At 35.4% G+C, this 27,759-nt stretch overlaps 4 protein-coding genes across 4 annotated transcripts; all 4 read right to left on the reverse strand.

Moving 5' to 3' along the window:
• Nucleotides 1-160: 160 nt before the first annotated feature.
• On the reverse strand, nucleotides 161-745 carry LOC129876934 (uncharacterized). Its single transcript, XM_055952407.1, has one exon. It carries the CDS (start codon nucleotides 743-745, stop codon nucleotides 161-163), a length of 585 nt encoding a protein of 194 aa, XP_055808382.1.
• A 1,984-nt stretch (nucleotides 746-2,729) lies between these two features.
• Nucleotides 2,730-3,706, reverse strand: LOC129877521 (uncharacterized). Its single transcript, XM_055953036.1, has one exon. The coding sequence runs from the start codon at nucleotides 3,651-3,653 to the stop codon at nucleotides 2,934-2,936; it is 720 nt and encodes a 239-aa protein (XP_055809011.1). The 5' UTR covers nucleotides 3,654-3,706; the 3' UTR covers nucleotides 2,730-2,933.
• Nucleotides 3,707-4,843: 1,137 nt separating this feature from the next.
• Nucleotides 4,844-12,093, reverse strand: LOC129876935 (uncharacterized). Its single transcript, XM_055952408.1, has 7 exons — nucleotides 11,980-12,093; nucleotides 10,124-10,234; nucleotides 9,672-9,839; nucleotides 8,874-9,134; nucleotides 8,453-8,561; nucleotides 5,556-5,651; nucleotides 4,844-5,454 (listed from the first exon to the last, which is right to left on the reverse strand). The coding sequence occupies exons 1-7, from the start codon at nucleotides 12,091-12,093 to the stop codon at nucleotides 4,844-4,846; spliced, it is 1,470 nt and encodes a 489-aa protein (XP_055808383.1).
• Nucleotides 12,094-26,411: 14,318 nt separating this feature from the next.
• On the reverse strand, nucleotides 26,412-27,544 carry LOC129877436 (uncharacterized). Its single transcript, XM_055952932.1, has 3 exons — nucleotides 27,209-27,544; nucleotides 27,032-27,121; nucleotides 26,412-26,943 (listed from the first exon to the last, which is right to left on the reverse strand). Exons 1-3 carry the CDS (start codon nucleotides 27,337-27,339, stop codon nucleotides 26,559-26,561), a joined length of 606 nt encoding a protein of 201 aa, XP_055808907.1. The 5' UTR covers nucleotides 27,340-27,544; the 3' UTR covers nucleotides 26,412-26,558.
• Nucleotides 27,545-27,759: the final 215 nt, after the last annotated feature.

A 27,759-nucleotide genomic window follows, 5' to 3' on the forward strand; every position in this document is an offset into this window, starting at 1 on the left:
TTATTCAGAACAATATCTTACTAATTTCTATGTACTATACTATACCAAGGACCTGTTTCTCCCTTACAAAAGAAGAAAAAAACAACAATTCTCAAAGTGACGAAAATAATAATAAAAAATAATCTTCACATCAAGCACGCGCCATTGAGTAAATGTCTCTCTATAATCTCTGTTCTTGTGAAGGCAAAACTGAAGCCCTGCACATTGGACAATCTTTCTTCTTCAACAACCACTGTTTGATGCAATCCGTATGATACTCATGTTCACACTGCAGTACTCCTATGTTCTCTTCGTGTTCGTATTCAGATTGGCATATAGCACAGATATCTGATTCTTCGGAATCAATTCCATCTTTAGCAGGATTATGATGACTTCTTATTTTCAAATACTTCAACACATCGTACTCTTTCTCCTCATGATCATGATTATACAGAGCATGAAAATGACATCTCGAATTTCTGATCGACTCAGTCGAATGAGTAACAACATAGAAATCATCAATCTGTTCATAATATGGATAATAGGGCAGAGGAGGTTGAAAGAAAATGGTTTGATATTGAACAATGTACTCGTGCTCAGCAATCAACGAATCATCTGGGTGTGGATTATCATGAACGTTAGACTGATAATTGGGGTGCCTTGGAGCGTTACGCGAATTATAGCCTCCTTGTTGATGATTGCCATTATAATAATTGGGTGAAGAATGGTAATGTGTGTTGTTATGGAAAGAACGATGACTACTCATTGTTTCTTTGATCGATGAGAAATAAACGAACAAACTTGTTTTGAGTAAAGTAATGAAGATACAACTTTAGTTTGCATTGCAGTTAAGTATAAATAGGGATTTTTTAGTTCCAAGTTTAATTTGGATTGGGTTTAACTCAAATGACGCGTTAATTTCCATTCCTATATTTTCCTAAACAGGGTTTTAGTTGGATTCCTAGTTTGATTTGGTTTGGGATCAAATATTGTTGCTTTTGGAAACTTTTAATAAGGAAAAGAAAGGGATAAGGGAAACACTAGAATATTCTATAGGTGAGAATTTATTTGTACTTAAATGTTTATATCTAGCCAATAAATGCATGACATGTATTTGTATATAGACTTTTAACACATTGATTAATTAAGATGAATTCTTATCTCATTTAAATCACTTAAGTACATTAAATTATTAAACTTATAGGGCTTAATGTAAATATGTATTTACATATAGAAATATTAAAAAGTCTGACCGAAAGTCATATTAACCAAAACACATGTAAAATTAAGAAAATTGTCTAATTTCTGTTGAGTGGCCCCGAAATGTTAGAAAAATGGCGTGGATCATGGTGAGGCTATACGTTCTGCTCCATCATGTCATTACGGAGGGCCCTATAATGAACATCCCTACTTGCATCACATATTTTATGCTCATCATGCTATCATGTCTACATTATGCATATTTCTCACATACTTTGTACATTTCATGTACTAACACATTCTTTTTGCCTATGTTGTATCATAATGTTGGGCTTGACGATCATCACGCTCATCCTCCCGCTCGTGGCTAGCTATTGAGTTACTATTTCATTGTTGGTAAGTACTCATGTTTCGAGGACGCAACACTTATACTTTTCTTTATATCCCCATTATACTTTCATCCTTTATGTTTTGGTGAGCTAGGAACTTGTCCCAAGCCCCATATAATAGAAGTAGAGGCATGTTTAGACGGTCATGAGATTGTACTTCCGTTATTTTGAGATTTTACTTTTGAGACTTATCTTCCGCTTTATGATTTGATTGATGTCTTTACTTACCTTATGTATGTGATATATGCTAAGAGGCTTGGTTGGATTCCCTCGTGATTCTAATCGCCATGTCATGCCTAGGGCGTAGCTTGGGTCGTGACAATTTGCAACCATAAAAATTGCTAGTTTTCCTATTTCAAAGCTGATGGTGATTGTAAGGCCTGAACAAGATCCATTTTCTATGTTAAATAGCATAGCCAGATATAACGAAATTGAACACTTGCACACGAATACTAGGCTTTCACGGTCCATTAGGTTAGTTCAATTGATGCAGACTTGTTCGTTTATACACATTTTAGACAAGACAAGAAGAAAATTGCTGGTTGATCTAGTCTCTTTGGGGAAATTGACTTGAGGGATAAACTGGAGAACTCATTCTCGAATATGGATACCCTTTCTGTTTCTGTAGCTATCATTCAATGTGATGGCAAAAGACGACGAGCCTGCTCCTGTTTTAGACCGAGCAGCTGTATGAGCTCTTCATCTATCGTTGTCGTTTGAAAAAAAAGGAGAAGAAGTTAAGGCAATTTCCATTCCTTTTATCGGACTTTCCAGGATCAGTGAAGCCAAGGTTTCTCCCACTGAAAACTTCCCTGCTCAAGTACAAATGGATATTTTGGTAATTGAACAACTGAAGAGTCTAACATGCCCACAAAGACATTCAACTAATGGTAATATCTAAGAAAGCAATTCAACTTTTTTATGCAACAAAAAAGTCACTCAACTATTGTCATTTCAACTAAAAGAATTATCTCGGATGATCCTTACGACAGTAGGGATAGGATATAAATTATGTCATGCATGAGATTTGTTTGCTCTGGTTTAGTGAAGTAGAATGAAACTTCAGTTTTATAGGTCTATTCATTATGTTTGCAATTTGTTTGTGTCTCAATGATATTAATTAACTACAGTAATGAGATAGAATGGTACCATAATAATATATAAGCCAAATCTCGATGATATTCATTTATGTAATTTGTTGCTTATCTTATTCAGAACAATATCTTACTAATTTCTATGTACTATACTAGACCAAGGACCTGTTTCTCCCTTACCAAAGATGAAAAAAAACACCAATTCTCAAATTGACTAAAATAATAAAAACAATAATCTTCACATCAAGCGCGCCATTGAGTAAATGTCTCTCTATAATCTCTGTTCTTGTGAAGGCAAAACTGAAGCTCTGCACATCGGACAATCTTTCTTCTTCAACAGCCACTGTTTGATGCAATCCGTATGATACTCGTGTCCACACTGCAACGCTCCTATACTCTCTTCGTGTTCATATTCAGATTGGCATATAGCACAGATATCTGATTCTACATCCGCTACTACTACTACTTCGGGATCGATTCCATCTTTAGCCGGAGCATGATGAGTTCTTATTTTCAAATACTTCAACACATCGTCATCGTCGTCCTCTTTCTCCTCATGATCATGATTATACAGAGCATGAAAATTAAATCTGGAATTTCTGATCTGCCAATCCATCAGTTGTCTAATCCAGATCGTCTCAGTCGGATGAGCAACAACATAGACATCATCAATCTGTTCATAATATGGGCTTGGATAGTATGGACCTTGAACTACAACTGACGGTAAGACTGGATAGTAGGGCAGAGGTGGTTGAAAGAAAAGTGTTTGATATCGATTCCTAAATTGTTGAGCAATGTACTCATGTACAGCAATCAACGAATCATCTGGGTGTGGATTATCATAAACGTAGTGATGTCGTATAAAAGACTGATAATTGGGGTGCCTTGGAGCGTTACGCGGATTATAGCCTCCTTGTTGATGATTGCCATTATAGTAATTGGGTGAAGAATGATAATGTGTGTTGTTATGGAAAGAACGATGACTACTCATTGTTTCTTTGATCGATGAGAAATAAACGAACAAACTTGTTTTGAGTAAAGTAATGAAGATACAACTTTAGTTTGCATTGCAGTTAAGTATAAATAGGGATTTTTTAGTTCCAAGTTTAATTTGGATTGGGTTTAACTCAAATGACGCGTTAATTTCCATTCCTATATTTTCCTAAACAGGGTTTTAGTTGGATTCCTAGTTTGATTTGGTTTGGGATCAAATATTGTTGCTTTTGGAAACTTTTAACAAGGAAAAGAAAGGGCTTAGGGAAACAACGGAATATTCTATAGGTGAGAATTTATTTGTACTTAAATGTTTATATCTAGCCAATAAATGCATGACATGTATTTGTATATAGACTTTTAACACATCGATTAATTAAGATGAATTCTTATCTCATTTAAATCACTTAAGTATATAAAATTTATATGATTTAATGTAAATATCCGGTGCAAATAAGTAGTTTTCTATGGAAAATATCCAATTTGTTTTATTCACTATGCATGATTTATGCAAATATCCCTCTTTAGGCCGTTACACGCACATTAGATTTTCTTCTAATATTTGCATGCTATCATTTACAAAATGTTAGATCGTGGTCTTACATACGCTTCTTCAGTTTCAAATTGTTGGAAAGGGATCATAGGCATCTAAAAAGTCAATATATTATAAAAGAAATAAAAAGAGGATCATTTAGTAAATAATTATTCGAGAGATAATATGATTAAAATTTCACGTTCACTAATGCAATATATGCTTCAATGAATAATAACATTGTTAGAAAATGTAACTTTAATTAGCCTCATATTATGATCAAATAGCTACAAAATTTGGCTTGGATTCTTGAACTTGTTCACATTAATGGCTCAAGTCTAAAATATGTGGATTTGAATAAAAATCCAACTTTATTTTGGATTGAAATACAGTTTGTGGTGGAACTTTGAAATATCTATTATTTGGGGTTCTTGAGAAATCAACATTGGTAATTTAGAATTTAAAAGAGAACAATCAATAGTTAAGGTGTGTTTTGATAAATAGTTAGTGATAGTTCAAGCAGACAAGTTGCACACTTGGATAGTTCAGCTATAAAACTTGAAAAAATTGGATACTTTAGAAGTGTGTTTGACCATTAACAATAAACAAATAATGTGGGAATATTATTGCAAAATTTCATCAATGAATTGGGTGGCCTAATGGATGTTCCAATTCACCAATTCTTTTATATCCTTCTCTATGTCTTTTACTTCTCTCATCAAACAACTCATGCAAAATCCTATAGAGCATAAACAAAGAATCACCTTTCTAATAATCTCTTCTTCTTTGCCTTTAATGGATGTCATGTTATCAATAACCTCCTTTGAGTGCTCAAGAAAATCACCTAAAGCTTTCCATTCCTTATCGCTCGTAGAAGTAGTTGTATACTCGCGTTGTGACTTTCTCTCCTCAAGGTCAATTTTACGATCTTCTGGTTGATCTTGGAAAGTTCTTGGCAGTCCGATAAAAATGGTTTTATCAATACATTTCATTGAAGAGCTTATCGCTTCCTTGAGAATCTGTCTGTCTTGATTTAAGTGCTCATGAATCTTCTTTCCATCAGCATCACAACTATCTAATGCTTGTGTGAGGGATTCTATACTGTAGGCCATGAAATGCAGTAAGTGCATGACGTTTGATAGAGATCGTTGAAGCTTTTTGTAGCAAGAAACAGGAAAAGGCGTAAACCAGAAACCAGGTTCCAACTTTGCATCTACTATGAACTTTTGCAACTTTTCTACTTGAGAATTCAAATGCCTCTGCTTTTCTGAGTCCAGGTCAATTTGTTTAGTGCAACTTTTAAGTGTTCCAAAGCACAGAAAAAGATGATTTTTCGCGACCATTTTGAAAAATAGTACAGCCTAGTACTCCATAGACATCCTAGAGCTGTTCCTTGTGCTCGAGCCTTTGCAACCGTAAAAATTGCTATTTTTCCTGTTTCAAAGCTGATGGCCAATGTAAGCCCTGACCAAAATCCATTTCCTTTGTTAAATAGCAGACCAAGTGTTAGAATGTGTGCGTCCACTGTCACTTAGGGACCAGGTCCCTAAACAGAATACTCAAGAAACGAACAGCTAATGCAAGTGATGAACAAGACAAGATTTTATTTGGAAAATGTCATGCTCTGGGAGGGTACCCTAGACGTGACCGACACTCGAATACTATTGCTGGTCCCCAAGCAAACCACTTGGTCCAATCACACATCCGTTCATTCAATCAATCAGCGGAAGACTTAAAATAAAGAGATAATTAGGTGAGCAATTCCAATCAACAATCTAGCTCAAGGAAGAAAGGCCATGGGTCAACAAATCGAACTCCAATCTATGTCATTAAAATAGTCGGGCAAGAACAATTCAAGGAAATAAAATACTCAATCGATCCATCACTATCTAGTCTATAAAGCCTCTATAGACAATGGTGCCAATGACGGGTTCATGGCTACCTCAAATCAGAATGAAAAAACTGAACTCAAAGCAAGAATAATGTAAGGGGTATCCTCCGAATGTAAGGGAGGACTCACCAATCAGCTGGAATGCGAACGGATCCTCAACGGTAAGCCTATTGATGATCTCTGATGCAGGTCCAAATGGACGTCAGTACATGAAATGTACGAGTATATAATATGGCTGAATGAAACATGCATCAAGGTAGAATAACATCAACTCAAGTAACTCAATCAAGAGTAAGAAACTCAGTCAAGATATCATAAGTCTAAAGTAATAGTACGGATTAGACATATATGTTTTAAATATATGTTTTAAAAGAACATATATAAATTTTCGACTCTTTCATACTCAAAATGGTAATTATAGAACTCCTCCAAACTCAACTCTTTCTCATTCAAAACCTTCACAAATCATGTTTTAAAAATTTCATCACTGCATAACATAATAAAATGAAATCTCAATTTGGGGTCATGTGAATGAAAATATGAATCTATACTCTCAACAAAACCCAACTCAAGAAATTTTAAATAACTCAAGAACATCATCAATACATATGAATTTATATATAAAAACTCGGTGAAAATTTTAAATAACTCAAGAACTCAATTCATGGAACCTCAAAACTCAACTCAACTCAACTCGAACAAATAAAAATGTAGGGCATGAGGACGAACTCAGTCCAACGTTGTGATTATCCTTACATACCTGACTTGAAGAACAAATCAAGGATTTGATGGCCTTACTTGGAGACTTGAACTCTAGCCTTCTTTCTCTTCTCCAATTCTTGCCCTTAATGTTCTTGGGTGTTGTTGGAGAGAAAACTCCTTAGAAATTGATATGGGGGAAGAATCTAGCCCTAAAACGTAGTGGGTTAGGTTGGGAAAGATGGGGAAAAGACCAAATTATCCCTCATAAAATTCTGATCAGAAGACCCTACGAAGAACTCTTACGGGTCTCAAAATATTTATAGGTTGTAGACCCAATTCTTCCTATCAACCCTTGGAAAAAACTAAAAAAATGAGCCTTTGATCTTTGTTTACGACCAATGTTTACAACCCGTAAACATTTCTACGGTTCGTAACTTTTTTCTACGGGTCGTAACTCCAGGTCGTAATATTTCCTATGGGTCGTAATATTTCTGATTTGACAGTCTTTAGTAAAATGGTCATAACCTTTTACTCTGAATTTGGAATGAGGAAAAATTGGTGGAGTTGGAAAGAGTATTCAAATACCTTTAATTTGATAGGTTGTGAGCCATCTAACTCTTAATATTCGGAAAGTTATGGTCATTTGAAGTTAACCCTTATACGAACTCATCCGAAAACTTAGCCGATAGAAATTCTTTGGACTTGGCTTGCTGTTAGAGATCCTTCATGAACCTAAACCACATATAATGCCCTTCAAATACTTAGAAATTTATCCTAATTGATATCTAAAATTACAAGTCATCGAGTTCGATCCTATACGCATATGAAGAATGGTTCGAATCTTAGCAATTTTTTTTGAATGTTACAGAAAAACTCCTTGCTCAAGGGAGAAACAACCACGACCCGTTCCATAGGATTTCCCGACCAATCTTCACTAAGGTGCAAGAGCAAAGTTATCTATTACAACCTATTATAACTAGATACTAACCTTCTCCACCCCTCGGCTTGCAACAACTCTATCACAAGACTTTGAGCCTAAGTAATATCTCTATTGCCCACTACCTCAACTAAATTTAGTTGACGTAGACTTTGAATACTCTGATCAAGGTTAACTCTAGCAATGATTCGAAAACGAAGCAATAAGACTATTGCCTACTACACAACCACCCCTAGGTTAATGTCGACTTTTCTAACCACTTCAAAGCTAACTCTAGCAATGAAGTCACAATGACACAATACAAAGAGAAATAATCAATACCTTTATATGATAGGAACTGATTTTATAATATTTAGAACGCAAGACTCAGCATTACAACAAAGCAACAACCTAAAAACTATTCTTCAATAGTAGCTCGATAAGGTCCCTTGCTGTCTTGAGGAAGTTATTCTTTCTTTTTGAGCACACACACCTTTTGCCTTTTTCCTTGTAAATGTGATGTGTAGAACTAAGTTGTTTTGTGTCCTTAGGATCGTATTTGACTTGCAGACAAAACAACCTAGTCTTTTCTGATTGGCTTGACGTCTGCTTCCTTCAGCTGCTGCCCACCAACCACAGCAGGTGGTGGCAACTTTTATAGCTGGTTCCATTTGGTCTATGACACACATTGTTCATGGCCCCAAGTCCGTCTATCAGGTCACATGGTTTGTCGATACACAAAACGTGAATATGCACCTCTGCTGCAGTGCCCATCAATCTCTGCAGTTTTTGCAACTTTACAGTTGTACTCTACTTTCTTGCCCTTGACAGCGTTAATCGTGGGATCAGGTCCCTCTACCAGGTCCTATAGTTTTGTTAAATCATCAAAACACAAATATAACAACAAGTAGTACAGCCATACCTAACGAAATTGAACACTTGCACGCGAATACTAGGCTTTCGTGGTTCATCAAGTTAGTCTAATTGATGTAGACTTGTTTCGAGCTAGCTTTGTCACTTCCTTGTGAATCTTTGGATCCTTTGGTCATAGGTTTAGTCATGATTAGATCATTTATGCACATATTTTGATACAAGACAAGAAGAAAACTGCTGGTTGATCTAGGCTCGTTGGGAAAATTGACTCGGGGGATAAACTGGTAAATTCATTCTCGAATACCACTTCTTTTTCTGGAGTTATCATTGAATTGGATGGCAAAAGACGACGAGCTTGCTCCTGTTTTAGACAGAGAAGGTGTAGCACGCAATGTGAGACGAGTATGAGCTCTTCATCTATCATTGTAGTTTGAAAACAAGGTGAAGAAGTTAAGACAATTTCCATTCCTTTCATTGGACTTTCTATATCATGTAAACCATTTCCAGGATCAGTGAAACAGGGAATTATGAATCTTAGCCAAGGTTTCTCCCACTGTAAACTTCCCTGCTCAAGTACAAATGGATATTTAGGTAATTGAACAATCAAAGGCATAAAATATTTACCCGCATATACCAATCTATAGAAATCGCCCCTCAAAAAGTTACACTGCAACAATTATATTCATTGCATATCGGCGGGGTATACAATTCACATTTTGGTATACCTTAATAGTATACAACAATAATAACATTTGAATCCCACTGTTGGTATACAACATGTGAATTGCATACGCCATTTGGCGTATATACATACGTACTGGCTATTGACCCAATCTAGGTATTCTGTAAATTGACCTACAATAACAATTAACTCTATGTAACGTACAATTAAATCGATCATATTTTTCTGGTCGCACCTAAGCATAGACCATGAAAAAGTCCCATTCAAATTTTATTACTTGGTTGAATTGACCTACCAATCTCTGTATCAAGTTTGATATGGTAACCTGGAAAGCAGAGTAAGAATAGTATGTTTCTGACTGGTTAACTAATTGCGCTGATAGTATAAAAATTCTTTATGCTGTGACATAATTAATCATACCTCTAAGAGTTTGATACTGTGAAGAAGCTTGGATCCTGCTCGGGAAATTGTTATGGCTTGAGATAGGATCTCCATAGCTATTTCTTCATTTCGAGAATGGAGGGCTTTGATGTAGAGATTCATTCTCTCAGAAGCATTTTCAGCATACATACCATATAGTTTCCTCACCTGTTACCAAATTCAATACATTATTAGCAATTGTATCCTTGTAAACAAGTGTAATGAATTTTTCAAGTTATATCAAAATAATTTACTTGATAAATGAAAATCTTGTATACATTATAAGTGTTTAGAAGTTAAACGCTGTAAGTTGACAACCAACGAAAAACTTGTCAATTCATGATAGAATCTCATATAATACCATTTGTTTTTGTTGTGTAGATATAGAAATTTTTGTGGGACTCTACTATGTTAGGGTTCTCGGAGGCTAGTCTACCTAAACTCTAGCTCACGGTTACATAAAGGATAACATATTCCATTGAAAGGCATCTTGAAATCCCATAAACTCCTGTGATATTCACCGAGATTAAGGCATCAATTATTGTCTTTGTCAAAGTCGTCGCCTGATGTTCATAGCAATCAAATGTATCACAAAGAGGTCCAAATCATTTTACATTCGAGAAATACACTACTAATAATCCTTGAATCACGGAGAAGATTAGAGAGAGAATCAAGCAAAGAACAAAATTATACTTAAATATGTTTATCAATAAAAACTATGTTATTCATCATATTTTATTTGTCATTGCAGTTTATCTTATATCACTTTAAAATTTGTTGTAAATATGTTGTTATTAGTATTTAGATATGGAGTTCTTAATTATTATTTTTCACGATACAGGTGGTTTGATAATTACCAGATTGTATGTTGCATTTTTCAGAGGCTAGAAGTACATGCTAAGAATAATTTTTTTACAAATAGTAAATTTTGAAGGTTGAAATGATCATCATATTAAAATCTTGAAGCCGCCTCATCGCATTACTATATGAAATGGTAATACTTAGTACTCACATTAATGGAATAATGGGCAAAAGGGAAAGCTGAAAGTGAAGAATTTAAGTCGCACTAACAAATATTTGATTCATAAATTAAAGGACCTGATCCCTTTCATCTTGCATGAGAAAAATAAATTGATTGGTCTTTTCTTTTCATTATTTAAAATGTTGGGTTATTCTTGTTGAACAGGCCAGTTGATGTTGATGTCACATGCGTCAATGATTTTGTTGGACCAAGTAGACAATGATATTTTTGTTTCTTGTGTATGAACTTTCCAAAGAAAAATATCCAAGTAATTTAAGCAACATATATGTGGATATTAATAAACTAGCTGGTTTCCTGAACTACACTTTGTAATGGTTTTTATGATCGTGGTGTTCAGATATATTATCTTATACTAACTTGGATATTCGATAACTATGCATCAAGATTGAGACTGTTGAGGGAAAATATCTAGTAATTTTTCCTCCATAAGATTTGAGCCAGGAGATCTAACCCTTAAGATTTGGATTCACAAAAGTAGTGACTTTTGTTCATACCATGTATTTGTATTAAGAAATCAACAAAATATTTATAAATAGTTGATGTTCTTTTATATTAATTTGAGATTATTATATAAATTCATAAACTTTAAAATATGAATCTGCCGCTAATTTGAATATAAAATCTTATGATTTTTTTAACTTGTTTCATTGTCCAACAGGTCACACCCTTAAATGCATACTTTTAGTAATGTTTCCTTCTTGACTCATAAGAATCGAAAACGACCCTTCCATGTATTTAAGGCGGGAGATAGGTCGAAGTTAATTAAATTCATACCTCCACTTTAGAATCTTTCCAGAACATTTTATTTTATCTATGTGATAACGATTTGATAAATTGCATTATTGTAAATTTTGAATTATCTTAGCTTCTTTGTGTATTTACTTCTACATATTTTGAACTCCTTAGTAAGAGTTTTGGTTTCGACACTATTGCTCACAAGTAAAGTTTGGGGAGGATAAGATGTACGCACATCTTATCCCTATCTTAACGGAATAAAAAAGTTATTTCCCATAGACCCTCCACTCAGAGAAGAAAAGGTGCATCATTTGATTGATTCATGTAATTTCATCTAAGATATCATGATTTCCTCAAAATAAGCTAGCCAGAGCACTGGCGGATCCAGCGTGTAATGAGGGGGTTCATCCGAACCCCCTTCGGCGAAAAATTATACTATTTATACATGGTTAAAATATTTTTTTATGTATAAATAGTAGATGTCGAACCCCCTTCGGTTAGTTCGTGTGTCTACCTTTTCAGATTTTGAACCCCCTTATTAAAAATCCTGGGTCCGCCACTGAGCCAGAGGAAGGGCAGCAACAAAGCAAGAACAGAAGCCACAGCTCCAAGGGCAATACTAGATGCAACTCGAAGAGGGTGCATCACTATATTCACATGAATTCCATGGTGAAAACTGAATGGATAATCTCAATTATCCATGGAAAAGCTTCATAGAAAGTAAACTCAGAGAAGAAGAAACAGAATTTGTATTGATCTGATCTCAATTGTTACAGTTTGTTGATCTATATATACACACATTTTGAGCTTCAAAAATATCCTGCTAACTAACCCTAAATTGACAGCTCATCATTGACAGTTGTACATTAACTAATTAACCAACTAACAGATTATGCATCTGCAATGTAGTTACCAATGGCTAACTAACTGACACAGTAGTTAACTAACTAACAGAAAGAATCTACAATTCAACACTCCCCCTCAAACTGAAGGGTGCAATACATTGAGCAACCAAGCTTGCTGAGCAAATGAGAATGCTGAGCATGACTTAATCCCTTACTCAATAGATCAGCTACCTGTTGTTGTGTATGAACATAGACAGTTTGAATAGAACCATCTTTGATCTTGTCCCTTATAAATTGTAATCAATTTCGATGTGCTTTTTTCTTTCATTAAATACAGGATTGGCTACTAACTGAATGGTAGACTTGCTGTCACTCAACACTAGAATAGGCATCTGAATAGGTAGATTGGGTTCATTGAATAGCCCAAGTAACCAGGTAACTTCTGCTATAGCTGAGGCCATGCTTCTATATTCAGCCTCAGCTAAACTTCTAGTCATAGTGTGTTGCTCCTTTGACTTCCATGAAACCAAAGATTCTCCAAACTTTACTACATACCCTGTAACTGATCTTCTGGTGTTAGAACAGGCAGCCCAATCTGAATCACTCCAACATGTCAATGTTGTGATAGGTAGAGCTTGTAACCAAAAACCTTGTCCAACTGTCCCTTTCAAGTACTTCACTACGTTGGTGGCTGTTTCCCAATGAGATTTCTTGGGATGCTGCATGAATTGACTAAGTGTCTGGACTGAATAACAAATATCAGGTCTAGTGATAGTAGCATACATCAATTTCCCTACTAGTCTTTGATAAGCTAAGACATCTTTAAGATTTCATCCTTATGGAAGCCATTAGCTTGATCAACTTCTATTGAGGTCAATATCTGATTTGTCTCTAATGAAGTGGCTACAGACTTAGCTCCACTGAGGCCTGCATCAGAAATAAGCTCCAATATATATTTTCTTTGGTTTAGGATGATCCCATCATTGGATCTTAATACTTCAATTCCAGAAAATATCTAAGTTCTCCCAAGTCTTTAAGTTTAAACTACTGGTGTAACACCTCTTTTGCTTCTTTAATCATTGTCTCATTATCCCCAGTAATGAGTAAATCATTAACATATATCAAAATAATCACCAACTCCTCTAGCTTCTTCAAAGTGAACAAGGAGTAATCATGAGAACTTTGAGTGAAGCCTGCTGTTAATAAGGCAGTGGTAATTTTAATATTCCATTGTCTAGAGGCTTGCTTAAGGCCATATAAGGACTTAAGCAGCTTACACACTTTGTTGGAACCCTGACTACTAAATCCTTATGGCATTTTCATATAGACCTCCTCATCTAAATTACCTTGGAGGAAGGCATTGTACACATCCATTTGGTATAAGTCCCATCATTTTAAAGCAGCTAAGGCAATAACACATCTGACTGTGACCATTTTTGCAACAGGGGAGAAAGTGTCATGATAATCTAATCCTTCTTGTTGGCTGTAACCTTTGTCAACCAGTCTTGTCTTGAATCTTTCAACCTCACCATTTGCTTGATATTTAATCTTATAGACCCATTTTGAACCAATAGTGCATTTGCCTTGAGGTAAGTCAACAACCATCCAAGTCTTATTATCTTCAAGTGCTTGAATTTCCAGTTTCATAGCTTGAATCCACCTCTCATCCTTAGCAACTTGTTTGAAGGTCTTTGGTTCCAGCAAAGCAGAAAACTTTGCCAAATAACTGTGGTAATGTGAAGTAATATGATTGTAGGAAAGATGATTGGCTAAAGGATATCTGCTCCTGGATCCTTCTTAGGTGCTGCATAATCTTTCATCCATATAGGTGGTCTAGTTGGTCTTGAAGTCTTCCTAGATGATACCTCAGCTGATAATACATATTGAACTAAAGGAGCAGGTAAATCCTGTTGCCTATCAGTGCCGAAAAGATCTGCTTCATTCTCCTCATTTCTAGGATGGTCACTAGGAGGCATATCTGATGATAAATCTGGTGAAGTCTCTCCAACTGGACTTCCCTGAGGTGAATAATTAATAGGCAGGACCTCCTTTTCTTCTTGAACTATTTGTGAAGAGGCAAATGGAAAAATGTGTTCTTGAAAAAGAACATCTCTATTAACAAAAAGCCTTTTTGTCTGCATGTCCATCAACAAATAACCTTTCTGTTTTTTCTGAATATCCCATCAAAATAGCAGGTTTAACTCTTTCTGAAAACTTGTCACCTTTGGGAAGAACTGAAGCATAAAAAAGACACCCTAATACTCTTAAGTGGCTTAGACTTGGAGGCTTAGATAGAAATAGTTCATATGGACTCTTCCCACTAATGACTGATGAAGGTAATCTATTCATCAAGTAGACTGTGGCCTTTACACAAATACCCCAATATCTGATAGGCATAGAAGCTTGAGATCTGATAGCTCTAGCTATGTTTAGGATCTGTCTATGTTTCCTCTCCACTACACCATTCAGCTGTGGTGCGTGAGGACAATTACCTCTGGTGTATTATGCCTAAGGATAGAAATAACTTTTTGCACTGAGAGTTAAAAAAACTCTGTCCCATTATCTGATCTCACTGTTTTTATGTTGATAGCAAATTGTGCCTTAATCATCAGAAAGAAGTTTTTGAGTGCTACAATAGTTTCAAATTTAAGCTGTAGTAAATGCACCCAAGTATATCTGTTATGATCATCTACAACTGTCAAGAAGTAGTATTTATTATCAATGGTAAAAGTTTTATATGATCCCCAAAGGTCCATATGTACAATATCAAAAGACACAGCTACTCTAGATTCACTAGTAGAAAATGGTAGTCTAGCTTGTTTGGCTAATTGACAAATTGAACAACTGCTTAAGGACTCTATATGCTTGCTATTATGCAATAGATGTAAACATTTCAATACATAAGGTGAAGGATGGCCTAGCCTTCTGTTCCATAGATCACAGTTTTGCATGGAAACTCTGGCAGCTACTTTCTGATGGTTCTGAGCTCCTCCTTCTTTCCTTATTCTACACTCATTTGTAAAGATGTATAAACTTCCTTTTTCTTTACCAATCCTCTTTACCCTGCCACCGTAAAGGTACTGAAACATACAAAAGTTAGGATAAAATGAAATAAAACAAGATAACTGTCTTGTGATTTTGAAGACTGACAACATGTTGAGTTTGAAGTCTGGAACAAACAATGCTTCTTTCACAGTCTCATTGTCAAACAAACATGCATTTCCAAGGTGAGATATCTCAACTTTATCTCCTGTTGGTAAATTCACCTGATCTCTTTGGGACTTATCTATACTCCTACTATTTGTTAACAACTTTCTATCTATTGTTATGTGATGAGAAGTACCAGAGTCTACTATCTAATTTTCTAAAAAATCATTGGGTGATAAACAAATGGCCATACCTGTCATATTGACTTGTTTCATCTCCTTAGTATCCTTGTTCAACAAGTCCATTATCTGCTTATATTCTCTATCAGTGAATCCATGTGCTTTGGCAACAAAGGCATTGTTCACTTCATGACTTGTTGAAGCTCTCTGAGTCTGATCCAGTTGATCTCTAACAGTGTTGTTAGCCAAGTGTTGTCCATTGTGAGAGTTATTACCTCCATGATTACCAATACCTTGATTATTGTGTCCTCCGGGTGCAACAAATTCAGATTGACTCTTAGAGTTATTATAACCAGACTTCTTTCTATGTTTCCAATCAGCTGGGTATCCAATTAGTTTGTAATAATTCTCCTTAGTGTGGCTAGTGAATTTACAATACTCACACTTTATGCATCTATAGTTTTGATTTCCAGAATTATAACCTTGACTTCTGTTAACTTGCATAGCAATAGAATCTAATTTTTCACTCATAGTAACTACACAAGCTGAGTGCTGGATTTCATCCTCTATTATCATCGCATAGCTTGGTTTATAGTTGGAGTAATGCCTTTCAATAAGATCTTCCTACGTGCTTGTTCATATGATTCATTTAGCCCACTCAGAAACTGAATAAACCTCAACTGATACATATGATCTAAATATTCTTTAGATTTAGGACACTCATAGCTAGGTGAAGGTACTAAAGCATCAAATTCTCCCTACAGATTCTTCAATTTTGTAAAATAAGTTGAGACTGAATTAGTACCTTGTGAAAGTGTGTTGATCTCCTTATGTAGTTGATAGATCCTCATTCGATTCACCTTGTTAAAGCGTTCCTTTAAATCTTCCCAAACTGTGTAAGTACTTGTGGCATACACAATTCCACTTAGAAGTTCTTTACTAACTGTGCTCATTAGCCATGGTAGAATAATGGCATTACAGGTTTCCCATTGCTTGTGTAATTCATCTTTGTACAAGCTTTTGCTACATGCTCCAATCAAAAATCCATACTTCCTCTTTCCCAAAAGAGAAATTCTCATCGATCTACTCCATATTCTATAGTTCTCAGATCCCTTCAGCTTGATAGGAATCATCATAGCTCCTAAAGCATCCGATGGACCTATGTAAAGCGGATCATTCTGATCTATTTTCAGAATAGCCATTGTTATCTTCTACGTCTTAATTCTTCTTCGTCTGTTACCAGCAAGCTGGCTCTGATACCATGTGAAAACTGAATGGATAGACTCAATTATCCATGGAAAAGCTTCATAGAAAGTAAACTCAGAGAAGAAGAAACAGAATTTGTATTGATCTGATCTCAATTGTTACAGTTTGTTGATCTATATATACACATATTTTGAGCTTCAAAAATATCCTGGTGACTAATTCTAAATTGACAGCTCATCATTAACAGTTGTACATTAATTAATTAACCAACTAACAGATTATGCATCTGCAATGCAGTGACCAATGGATAACTAACTGAAACAGTAGTAAACTAACTGACAGAAAGAATCTACAATTCAACATGAACAACAACATCCACATGCATAATAAGAAATTGCCCGAAATCAATTTGTTTAGCCATCAAATCCGTATTACCCGGCATGTAACACCCCAGAAATTTTTCCGTAAAGACTCAAACATTTCTTCATGTGAGTGTAGACTCGAACCGAAGGACGTGTAATTTTATATATGAGTTAGGATCAATTCCCAAGCATTTAGAGTGTGTTAGATGTGTTTAGGGATCTCTAACACCAAGCCGAGTCCAAAGAATTCCAATCGATTAAGTTTTCGGATGAGTTAATATAAGGGTCAACTTCAAATGAGAATATCTCCTAGAATATAATGAATTGGGTGGCCCATAACTACCAAATTAAAGGTCTTTGAGGCTTCTTTCCAACGCCACTAAGATTTTAATTTTTGGAGTTTGGAGTCAAAAGTTATGATCTTTTTTTCTACAGACTAGTACTGCAGGAATTTCAGGCATGGACTCTAACTGTAGAAAATTTAGGCTTGGCGCTCCAGTGGCTCCTGGCATCACTATAGCGCCAGAAAACAGCCTCAGTAGTTTGGTTCTTGGTGCGATGCACCACTATTAGGTGTGCAGGGTTTTAAGCCCATTTTGGCTTGGCGCTGCAGTGGCGCGATGCGCCACTATAGCGCCAGCAAGATGTTTGCCCAGTTTTACCAAATTTTGAAGAGGGGCAACTTAGACATTTTCCCTAAACATATTTACCCTAACATAGAACATTTTGGGATCATTTTTTTCAGCCTTCTCACCTCCCAAAAACCCTAACCTTCATCCCGTCTTCTCTTTCAAACATCTCCAACAAGATTTGCCCTTAAAAGCTCAAGGATTCAAGCTTCCCATTGAAGACCCAACAACAAGGTTTCTTCAAAATCTATTCTAAGGTATGTAAGGCTAACCTAAAATATGGATTGAGTTCTTCCATATGCCCCATAGATATGTTGGATGAAAATTGTGAAGGGATTGAACCTTCTATGAAGGTTTTCTTGAAATTTTCCTTAACTCTAGAATATTTTTATGTACTAGTAATTGATTGGTGATTTTCATTACTTAAATTCTTGAATAGTTATCTTTCATATTATTGACTACAAATGAATCTTTGTATATAAATTTATATGTATTGATGGTGTTCTTGAGTTGAGTTTTGTTGAGAGTATGGATTCTGTCACGACCTAACCCCGTGACTAGTGTCCGAATTGGACCCTCATATACACACCTATTATCTATAGTCAATCGGCAATTAAACATGATATAAGATTTATATGGGTAGCACGTCGTCTCAAACTGTTACTTATATATATACCAAAATCACCTATTTCTTGGGGAGTCTTAATTGTCAAAAATAAGATAACATAATATGTAAGCCGACAAGGCTTCCATTCTGAATGTAAACGTCCAAAAACATAAGTCATACTAGTACATCGGACAACATCTATATACAACCCACTCATGTCTACAGACCTCTAAGAGGATTAACAATAGCATATGACGGGACAGGGCCCCATCGTACCCTTAAATACACAAATATATACATTATAAAGATTAGTACCCAAAGTTTGGGCTCCGAGACAATGGAGCACTTCAAACTCGTTGAGTAGAATCCTAAGATGGCGGCTCTCCAAAATGAGTATATGTACCTGCGGGCATGAAATGCAGCCCCCCGAAGAAAGGGGGTCAGTACGAACTATGTACCGAGTATATAAAGCATAAAATACCGTAAAGGAGATCACATCTGCAATAAAGATTCAGGAGCTAATCACTGTACCTGTGTCTTATGAAATGAATACATGTATATCATCATCATATATCATACCCGGCCCGTTAGGGAACTCGGTGTCACAATTATATCAATATATCGTTATATGTATATATATACCATACCCGGCCCTCTAGCAAGGGACTCGGTGAATAGAGTAGTGTACACTGATACCGTACCCGGCCCATTATGGGACTCGGTGCCATAATCATATCGTCATATCATCATAATATCATATTATCATATCACGTACCCGGCCCTCTAGTAAGGGACTCGGTGAATAATGTAGTGGAATCCATACATGATAACATACCCGGCCTATCGTAGGACTCGGTGAATAATACCATAACAATATGCACGAATAAGGTATCATTAGAAACCTTGTGAAATTTGATCATTATCGGAGACTTAATAGAATAAGCAAAACAGTCCATCATTTGAAAACCAAGACAATAGTCATTATGAATCACACCAATTATGGATTATACTAAAATATGAATTATACCACAACATGAGTTATACCAACTAGGATGGCTGGAATCATACACATGAGTCAAGACATAACAATATAAATTTTGAAAATCAAGAACGGTAGCCATCCGAGTATATCTACGAATAAGAGTTTCTTTGGAATTTAAGCATACGTCATTCGTTCGTTTCATATGAATCATGCCAAAAGAAGAAAATGTTAACTTTACATACCTTTAGCGTTTATACGTATATGTTGTCCAATATTGTCTCAACCTATATTAAAACGTTAAGCACTATGGTTAAGCTATGGACAAGAATAAAACGTAGTCTATCGTTAGTAGGTTATTTCTAAAAAAATTGGACAACACCTCCCCTATACCGCTCACTTTTCCCACTTTCAAACCAGCCATATAATCATCAATCAACATCAACAATCCAAAATATTGACACAAAATAAGATTTATTATTGACAATAAGCCTAGAATATTTCCACCCGACTCATGTTACCAAAGCAGTAAATTCGGAAAGTCAAGTACCTCACGTTGTATCTAAATTTTGAAAATGAAAAAGGCAAAAATGGACTTTATGACCTTCTTGAAACATTTAGATCTCTGTCTTAAGTTTCCAATGCAAAAGAAATCAACTCAAAAATCATTTTCTACAAAGAGATATCATCAAAATACGAACAGCTATACATGAAGGATTTTTCATTCCAGAATCTGGACAGAATTTGTCTTATGATTCATCCTCCGTTTTCGACATAATAAAAGCAGATATAGACTAAAACATAAACATAAGAGTTGTAGGTACGTTTATTAGCTTTCCAAAACATGTTTAATATCTAAAATCGAAGGTCTACACAAAGATATATTCCCGAATTACTACCAGATACTCAATTCCAAAAACGGGTTTGAACATTCACAATCTTCATACACCTTTTTCCTCCAAATTCAAGAACAACAACTCATCAACAACATCAAAACAATATCAACCATTATTATACATCATCACTAAGCTAATTCCATCCATTTAATCTACCTAAAACAACCATTTAACCTATAAATCTCAACAAATCACCAAACTAGTTTATAACACTATTTTCTCCGTTCTAATCCGTTAAAACTCTAACTAAACTTGTTAACAATGAAAAGGAGACTTTAATATTACCTTAAATTTGCAGCACCACATAAAATCTTCTCCTTATTGGATGATATCTAGCTCAAATTGAAGCCAATGCGACGTACAACAATTTTCTCTTCGAGAGCTTTGAGATTCGGGGCTTTAATTTTGGTCGGATTTGGTTTTTCTCTCAAGAACTTCCCCTCTCTCTCCCTCTGGAAATTTTTCTGGATATTTTCTTAGTCTAAAGTATGAAGGAAGAGATAAGAATTAGATTAATTTCGTGGGTATTGGGCCTGACCCGAATTAGAATTGGGTTGGGCCGAATTCACTACTTAGTTTGGCCTGTCAGACTTAAAACGTCTATATCTTATTACTCCGATATCACATTTCGTCTCACGACCTATGGTTGAAAAGATATTTCAATTACCTACAACTTTCATTTTGAGAGTTTTCCCAAATTCCCAAATTATAAAGAGGTTATGGCCTCCCAAAGTCAGCTTACGATGTATTTTACTACACATAAATTATTCATATAACTTGACATCTACAACAAATCATGTCCTTTTAAAATTCAAAATTAAAAGTCCTTGAATTTATAACCGTTAGCTTACGAATAATCCAAGATGCAAAAATACGGAATGTAACAGATTCATGTATTCATTCACATGAACCCAAGATGAGATTTCTTTTGTCATAATTGTCTTGAGGTTGAGATTGATGGTTTTGTGTGTATGCATTGGTTGGGATGAAAAGAATGAATTGGGGTAGTTATGAATGTGAAAGACATAAAAAAAAGGAACGAAACCTTGGTAGAGTTAGAATGTCCTTTTGTCTCTATAAATTGAACATAGAATTAAATAAGGATTTTGGAGTAGATATTTGATGATGATGTGAATGATGATATTTGATAATAATGTGATGATGATGTTTGATGATGATGTGATGATGATGTTTGATGATGATATTTGATGATGATGTGAATGAAGAGGTTATGTTGATGAGGATGTTGTGTGATGAAGTGGATTGGAGTCTAATGTGATTATGTGATATGTGATTTGCATAATTTGATTTGATTGGAGTCTTATGAATATTTTGAAAATAAATGATCTTTTGAGGAGGAGTTTTAAATAAATGATTTGTGAACATTTTTGCATAAACTATTTATACACTATTTTGAGTTTAAAGAGTGGTTATTTTCATCTATGATTTAAAAAGAGTTTAAGCATGAGTTGAGTTTGAGAAGTCTTTTAATTATTTTTGAACATGAGTATTTTGAGTATAAACGAGTTGAGTATTTTTACATAAAAATGTCTATTTTGAGTTTAAGTTGAGGAGTTGAAATTATGTTTTAAATGCATCTAATATTTTCTGCATTCATTGAGTTGAGATGGTATCGAATTCAGAAAGAAGAGTTTGATGATTGAAATGAGTTGATTGTGAAAGAAGGTCCAATGAGACCAGATGGATTGAGTTTTGAAAAGAGTCCAATGAGACTAAATGAGTTGATTTGAAACTAAGTCCTAAGAGACTAAATGAGTATTTTGAATATTTTACTCACTTGATAGATATGTGCATATTGAGTCTTGAGAGGAGTATTGAGCACTGAATTGGGTAGGAGTATAGTCCATACTCAAATTCTATAAACTACGCCGCCAACGTAGGAAGAGATTGGACTATTAAAGTCGGATGTTTCCTATGGGATCGAATCGTTAAAGTCAGATGTTTCCCATTTTATTATCCTGAAATGATAGGACTTGACTGATTGATGGAATCCATGATTGGTTGATTCATTCATGCCCTGGCAAGGTATGGACAGACGTGGCAACGATGTGGCTCGTTGTACATCACCTACTTCTAGGTGGTGGGATTGTTGTCGGTTAGAGAAACTCCCAAATTGAGTGGATTGTGAATGATTTGATTGGTTTGATTGAGCTTGTTGATATTTGAGTTGGATTATATAACATTACATAATTTAATTTGCATATCTATTAAATTGAGTCCTTTGACTTTATGGTGGAGTTGATTGCATATGATTGGATTGGATGATATGTGATTGGATAGTGTACGATTGGATTGGATTGGATTAGATGATATGTGATTGGGTTGAATAGAATGATATGTGATTGGATTGAATAGAATGATATGTGATTGGATTGAATAGAATGGTATGTGATTGGATGGGATCGAATTGTAAATGATTTGATTGAACTGTATTATACATGATTGGATTGGATTGTATGGTATATGGTTGGTCTTTGTCTAAAAATGTATTCTTACTTTAGACTTATGACACTTTGATTGAGTCTCTCTTATTTTCTGATTTGAGATATTTGAACCAACGCTATTCTTCCCTGAGGTATGTTTCATTCTGCCATATTACATACTCGTACATTCCATGTACTGACGTCTATTTGGACCTGCATCATTTCATGATGCAGAGACAGATTTAAGAGATCGTCAATAGGCGCACCATTGAGAATCCATTTACACTCAGCTTATTGGTGAGTCCTCCCCTACATTCGGAGGACACCACTTATGTGATTCTTGCGTTGAGTTTAGTCCTTTTCATTCTGATTTGAGGTAGCCATGAACATGTCATTGGCACCAATTAGATAGTAGTGATAGAGGCTTCATAGACTAGATAGTGATGGGTCGATTGAGTAGTTTCTTTCCTTGAATTATTGTTGTCAAACTATTTTTAACGACATAGATTGGAGTTCGATTTGTTAGCCCATGGCCTTTATTCTTTGAGTTAGATTGATGATTTGAGTTGCCCACTAAATTATTTCTTTATTTTAAACTCTTCGCTGGTTGATTGATATTGAATGAATGTGTGATTGGACCAAGTGGTTCGCTTGGGGACCAGCAATGGTCTTCGAGTGCCGGTCACGTCTAGGGTATCCTCTTGGGGCGTGAGACGGCAACGCCTCCACAAAAGCACTCACCGCCACCATCATAGTAGCTAGGAGGGGCGAGAAGTTTCTTTCATCAGTGGTGGAGCCATGAATCTAAAATCCAAGTATGCAAAGGGGCATGACTTAGAGCGTGGCGTAACACGCGCTCCAGCAACCCTTTAAAACTTGGACTAGGGGTAGCATCTGGCACAATAAGTATTGTTGTTACGTACGAAAAGGAGGTAAATGCCAGATATCTTGCAATAGAGGGAGGGATGAGTAGGGTGTTGCATCCAATTATTATGTATGCTACGGCGGTTCGAATGGCCGAACGTAGCCTCATTCGCCACATGGATCGAGCTAGTTTAGCCATAGTTGTTGCCATAGATCGGATATAATAAGATTCCGATAAAATGAATTTAGAAAAAGATAACTCGTTCTTCACTAAAAATAGGGCTTGAAGTAACTCTCACATTATCAACAAGTCTAGAGTTGAGGACTGTGGTAAAGATTAATACTATGAAAAAGTTGCTATAAAAATGAACATATGATCAAATGTAGGATTGGTGAAATTTTGGAAACTCCGTATATGTATATCCAAAAGATTTGGAAATCTTAATTATTATAGTTAAAATAATAGATATTCTCCGTATATGTATATCCAAAAGATTTGGAAATCCCATAACTCTAGCTAAAAACTTTGATTTTTTTCTTTTTAATATTATTATATTACTACTTGTTATATATGTGTTTTGATGATTTAACAAACTATGAGACCTGGTAGAAGGACCTAGTCCCATGATTAACGCTTGTTAAGGGCAAGGAAGAAGAGTACAACTGTAAAGCTGCAAAAACTACAGAGGTTGGTGGGCACTGCAGCAGAGGTGTATATTCGCATTTTGTGTATCGACAAACCATAGGACCTAATAGAAAGACCTAGTCCCATGAACGATGCGTGTCACAGATCAAATGGGGACCAGTTGTAAAAGCTGCCACCACCTGCTCTGGTTGGTGGGCAGCAACTAAAGGACAGCAGGAGTCCAGCCAATCAGAGGAGACTGGGTTGTTTCTTCCATACAATATATACTATCTTTAGGACATGAAACAACTTAGTTCTACACGTCATTTTACAAGGAAAAAGGCAAAATGTGTGTGTGCTCAAAAGAAAGAACTTCCTCGAGGCAACAAGGGACCTGATCGAGCTACTATTGAAGAATAGTTTTTAGGTTGTTGCTTTATTGTAATGTTGAGTCTTGTGTGCTAAATATTGTAAGATCAGTTCCTACACTATAAATGAATATTGATCAGTTTTTTTATCATAAGTGTGTTGGGTTCTTGGTTAAGTGTTGACCTTGAATCAGTGAGTTGAAGTCTACATTAACTAAGGGGTAGTTGTGTAGTGGACAATAGTCTTATTGCTTATTTTTCGAGTCATTGCTAGAGTTAGACTTGATCGGACTGTTCAAAGTCTATGTCAACTAGAGTTAGTTGGGGTAGTGGGCAATAAACATATTGCTTAGGCTCAAAGTCTTATAATAGAGCCGAGGGTGGAGAGGGTTAGTGTCTAGTTACAATAGGTTGTAATAGAACACTTTACTCTTGCATCTTTAGTGAAGTTGGTTGCTAAATCCTATTGGACAGGTCGTAGTTTTTCCTCCCTTGAGCAAGGAGCGTTTTCACGTAAAATCTTGTCTTGTTCCTTACATGCATTAACTGTTCATTTATTGATTATTCTGTTTAGGGACCTGATCCCTAAGTGACAATGGACGCATACATTCCAACACCACTTAATTTGATTGATATAGTATTTGTGGTGCACGATTGCTACGAAAAAAAATCAAGCGAAGTTCAAGTGAAAAATTTTAAAGAAAGGATTTTAATTTTAAATGGAGGATCCAAATTGATGTTTATGTACTTATTGAAGAGTATTGTTTTTTTTTGTTTTTCCACATGATATTTCATACCTTCATTGGATTTTAACTAAATTCAAATTATCATATTGTATGCTCCATTTTGGGGGATATAGCTCTCAACATGATTTTCATCTATTCCACAGGCTCGAACGTAAGACATCTAGTTAAAAGTGGAGGGATCCCAACCATCCCACCACAATCTTCGAAAGAATATTATTGTAACTATCCCAATTGCAACTTATCTCCTTCATATAGAACCAATAATTTTGTACAACTCTTAAGTATTTATCAAGCTAATCGATACTAAAATAGTTTTAACTTGGGAGACGGCCTCCTCTTTGTCATTCACGAAAATAAATTTACTCTAGTATTTTATTAACCAGATATATATCTATAAATTTGACATCAGCTTCTAGCTTTCTGTGTTCTAATCCACCAAAGACATCATGGAGAAGAATAAAAAATATTTTGTTGAATTTATTCCTCAAGCCTATTTTTCCACTAGCAGCTTACCTAGCCAGCATGCAAGTATAACCAATAATGTGAAAAGTTCGGAACCAAATAATTGTCAAAAAAAAAAAGGGAAAGAGATATTCTTTATAAACAGACAAAAAAAGAAAGTTAGACAAACAAGTTGAAAGGAAATTACATATTATAGTATAATTTAACCACTCACCAAAGTTATTATTGTTACTTATAAAGTATAGTTTCTTCATGCATATTTCTGTAATTACATATTACAGTACGTATCCTATCCTTGGCATTTGAAACAGAATCGCCGAATACAAAAGACTTTGTCTAACATATCAAAAAGAGAAAAAAAAATTATAAATTATTTGTCACATGTGGACTTGGAATACTTGTTAACACGATCGATTTCTTAAAATATTCATAAGATGAAAAGGTTTGAACAAGATATTCCTCTTTGAAAAAAAATGTCGCTGAGATCGTAATATTGTTGAACAAGTCGGTTTTAAAAAGAGATGATTACAGTGGAAAATTTAAGATTTGCTACTAACTTTCTGACGACAATCTAATAGCTTAATCAAAATTAGTTCATAAAAATATGATCCGTTTATCTTTTTAACATTTGTGATCTAATGTTTGACATTTATTTTGCGTGTATTTTGCAAGTGTCTAACCAGTCCAAACGAAAAAGAAGTAACATAATTTTTGGCGCCGTTTATCTTTCTCTCAAACGCACTTTGTTTGATCATCTCTTGAATCGCATCAGTGCCGTTGATTCGAACCGTTGAAACGGATCCACGCAACACAGATGATTTTCCTCACCGTCGCTGAACGAATCATCGTCGTCGTTTTTGAGATCAACAATTGCTTCATCTGTTCTTCTGCTACTTTCTGAAAACACTTTCGAATCATGCTGATCTCCTGCAGGCCACACAAATTCCTCGAATTCGTTCTTCAATTTCATCATTCTACTTTGTTTCTTCAGAGAACTGTTCATTTTTGCGCGAATTTCCGAGAGGAGAGATAGATCGAAGTAATCCTCTAACCTCACTTTAACAGCTCTCGATTTTCTCCTTTTCTGTAATGGAGATGTATCCACATTCGTTGAGTTATCATGCTGTAATTCGTACCTGTGAGTAACAAAAACATCGAGATCTCGTATGAGCAAATGCACTATATATGCATAATTTGAATTGATCGAACAGAGAATGTGATTACATATGAGATGCGATAACAGAGGACGAAGATTGCTGATGAGGACGAGTAAGTTTTCTCCATTTCTGTAACGGCGATGTGTCTACATTCGATCTGCAATTACGAAAAACATCCAGATTACGTATGAGCAATTTGCAAATCCATAATTAGCTGAATTGAACAGAGAAAAAGGATAATTACAGATGAGGTGCGATTGCGATGACAGAGGACGAAGATTGCTGAGGACGAGTAAGGCGTTTGTGAATGTCTTCGATTGTGGCGAGAGGACTTGAAACTTTGACTCCATGTTTATCCATCGTACACTTGCTCATGGTAAGGTAAAAACTAAAAAGTATGACTGTTTTGCAGAAAATCGTTCCTCCCTAAAAGTTTAATTTCCATTTATCACCATATGTACACAATTTTCAAGTTGCTAAAGTCATTCTGTAAACACATACTCCCTCTCCATTCTAATTTATGTGACACTCTTCTTAATAAGTCGGATATTGATCGGGAAAGGATAGTCCAAATTAAAAGTTTTTCATTAAGCCAGTCCGCAATGGCTAAAATCATATGAAAGCTGAAGTGAACAAAAAAAAAAAAAGGCAAGTTATTGTAAAACAAGGTAAAACTTTAGTTTTTCACTAGAAGCTCGATAAAAAATTTATCGATTCGACTACTTGGTGATTGACCATAGCTTGGGAGAATCGAAAATTATTGCATCTTTTCTTAAATAGCATTCTACCTTCATT

Source organism: Solanum dulcamara, chromosome 12 (assembly GCF_947179165.1).
Source record: "Solanum dulcamara chromosome 12, daSolDulc1.2, whole genome shotgun sequence".
NCBI lineage: Eukaryota > Viridiplantae > Streptophyta > Magnoliopsida > Solanales > Solanaceae > Solanum > Solanum dulcamara.

What these genes read in the sequence shown, in the direction of transcription:
- LOC129876934 (XM_055952407.1), bottom strand. Translation starts at nt 745, where the DNA reads ATGAGTAGTCATCGTTCTTTCCATAACAACACACATTACCATTCTTCA.
- LOC129877521 (XM_055953036.1), bottom strand. Translation starts at nt 3,653, where the DNA reads ATGAGTAGTCATCGTTCTTTCCATAACAACACACATTATCATTCTTCA.
- LOC129876935 (XM_055952408.1), bottom strand. Translation starts at nt 12,093, where the DNA reads ATGCACCCTCTTCGAGTTGCATCTAGTATTGCCCTTGGAGCTGTGGCT. An exon ending in TAACTCCAGAAAAAGAAGTG is followed by an intron (nt 8,562 to 8,873) that starts GTATTCGAGAAT and finishes ACAAAACTATAG; the next exon opens with GACCTGGTAGAGGGACCTGA. An exon ending in TGATGGGCACTGCAGCAGAG is followed by an intron (nt 5,652 to 8,452) that starts GTGCATATTCAC and finishes GATTTTGGTCAG; the next exon opens with GGCTTACATTGGCCATCAGC.
- LOC129877436 (XM_055952932.1), bottom strand. Translation starts at nt 27,339, where the DNA reads ATGAGCAAGTGTACGATGGATAAACATGGAGTCAAAGTTTCAAGTCCT. An exon ending in ATCGCAATCGCACCTCATCT is followed by an intron (nt 27,122 to 27,208) that starts GTAATTATCCTT and finishes TCGTAATTGCAG; the next exon opens with ATCGAATGTAGACACATCGC. An exon ending in TCTGTTATCGCATCTCATAT is followed by an intron (nt 26,944 to 27,031) that starts GTAATCACATTC and finishes TGTTACTCACAG; the next exon opens with GTACGAATTACAGCATGATA.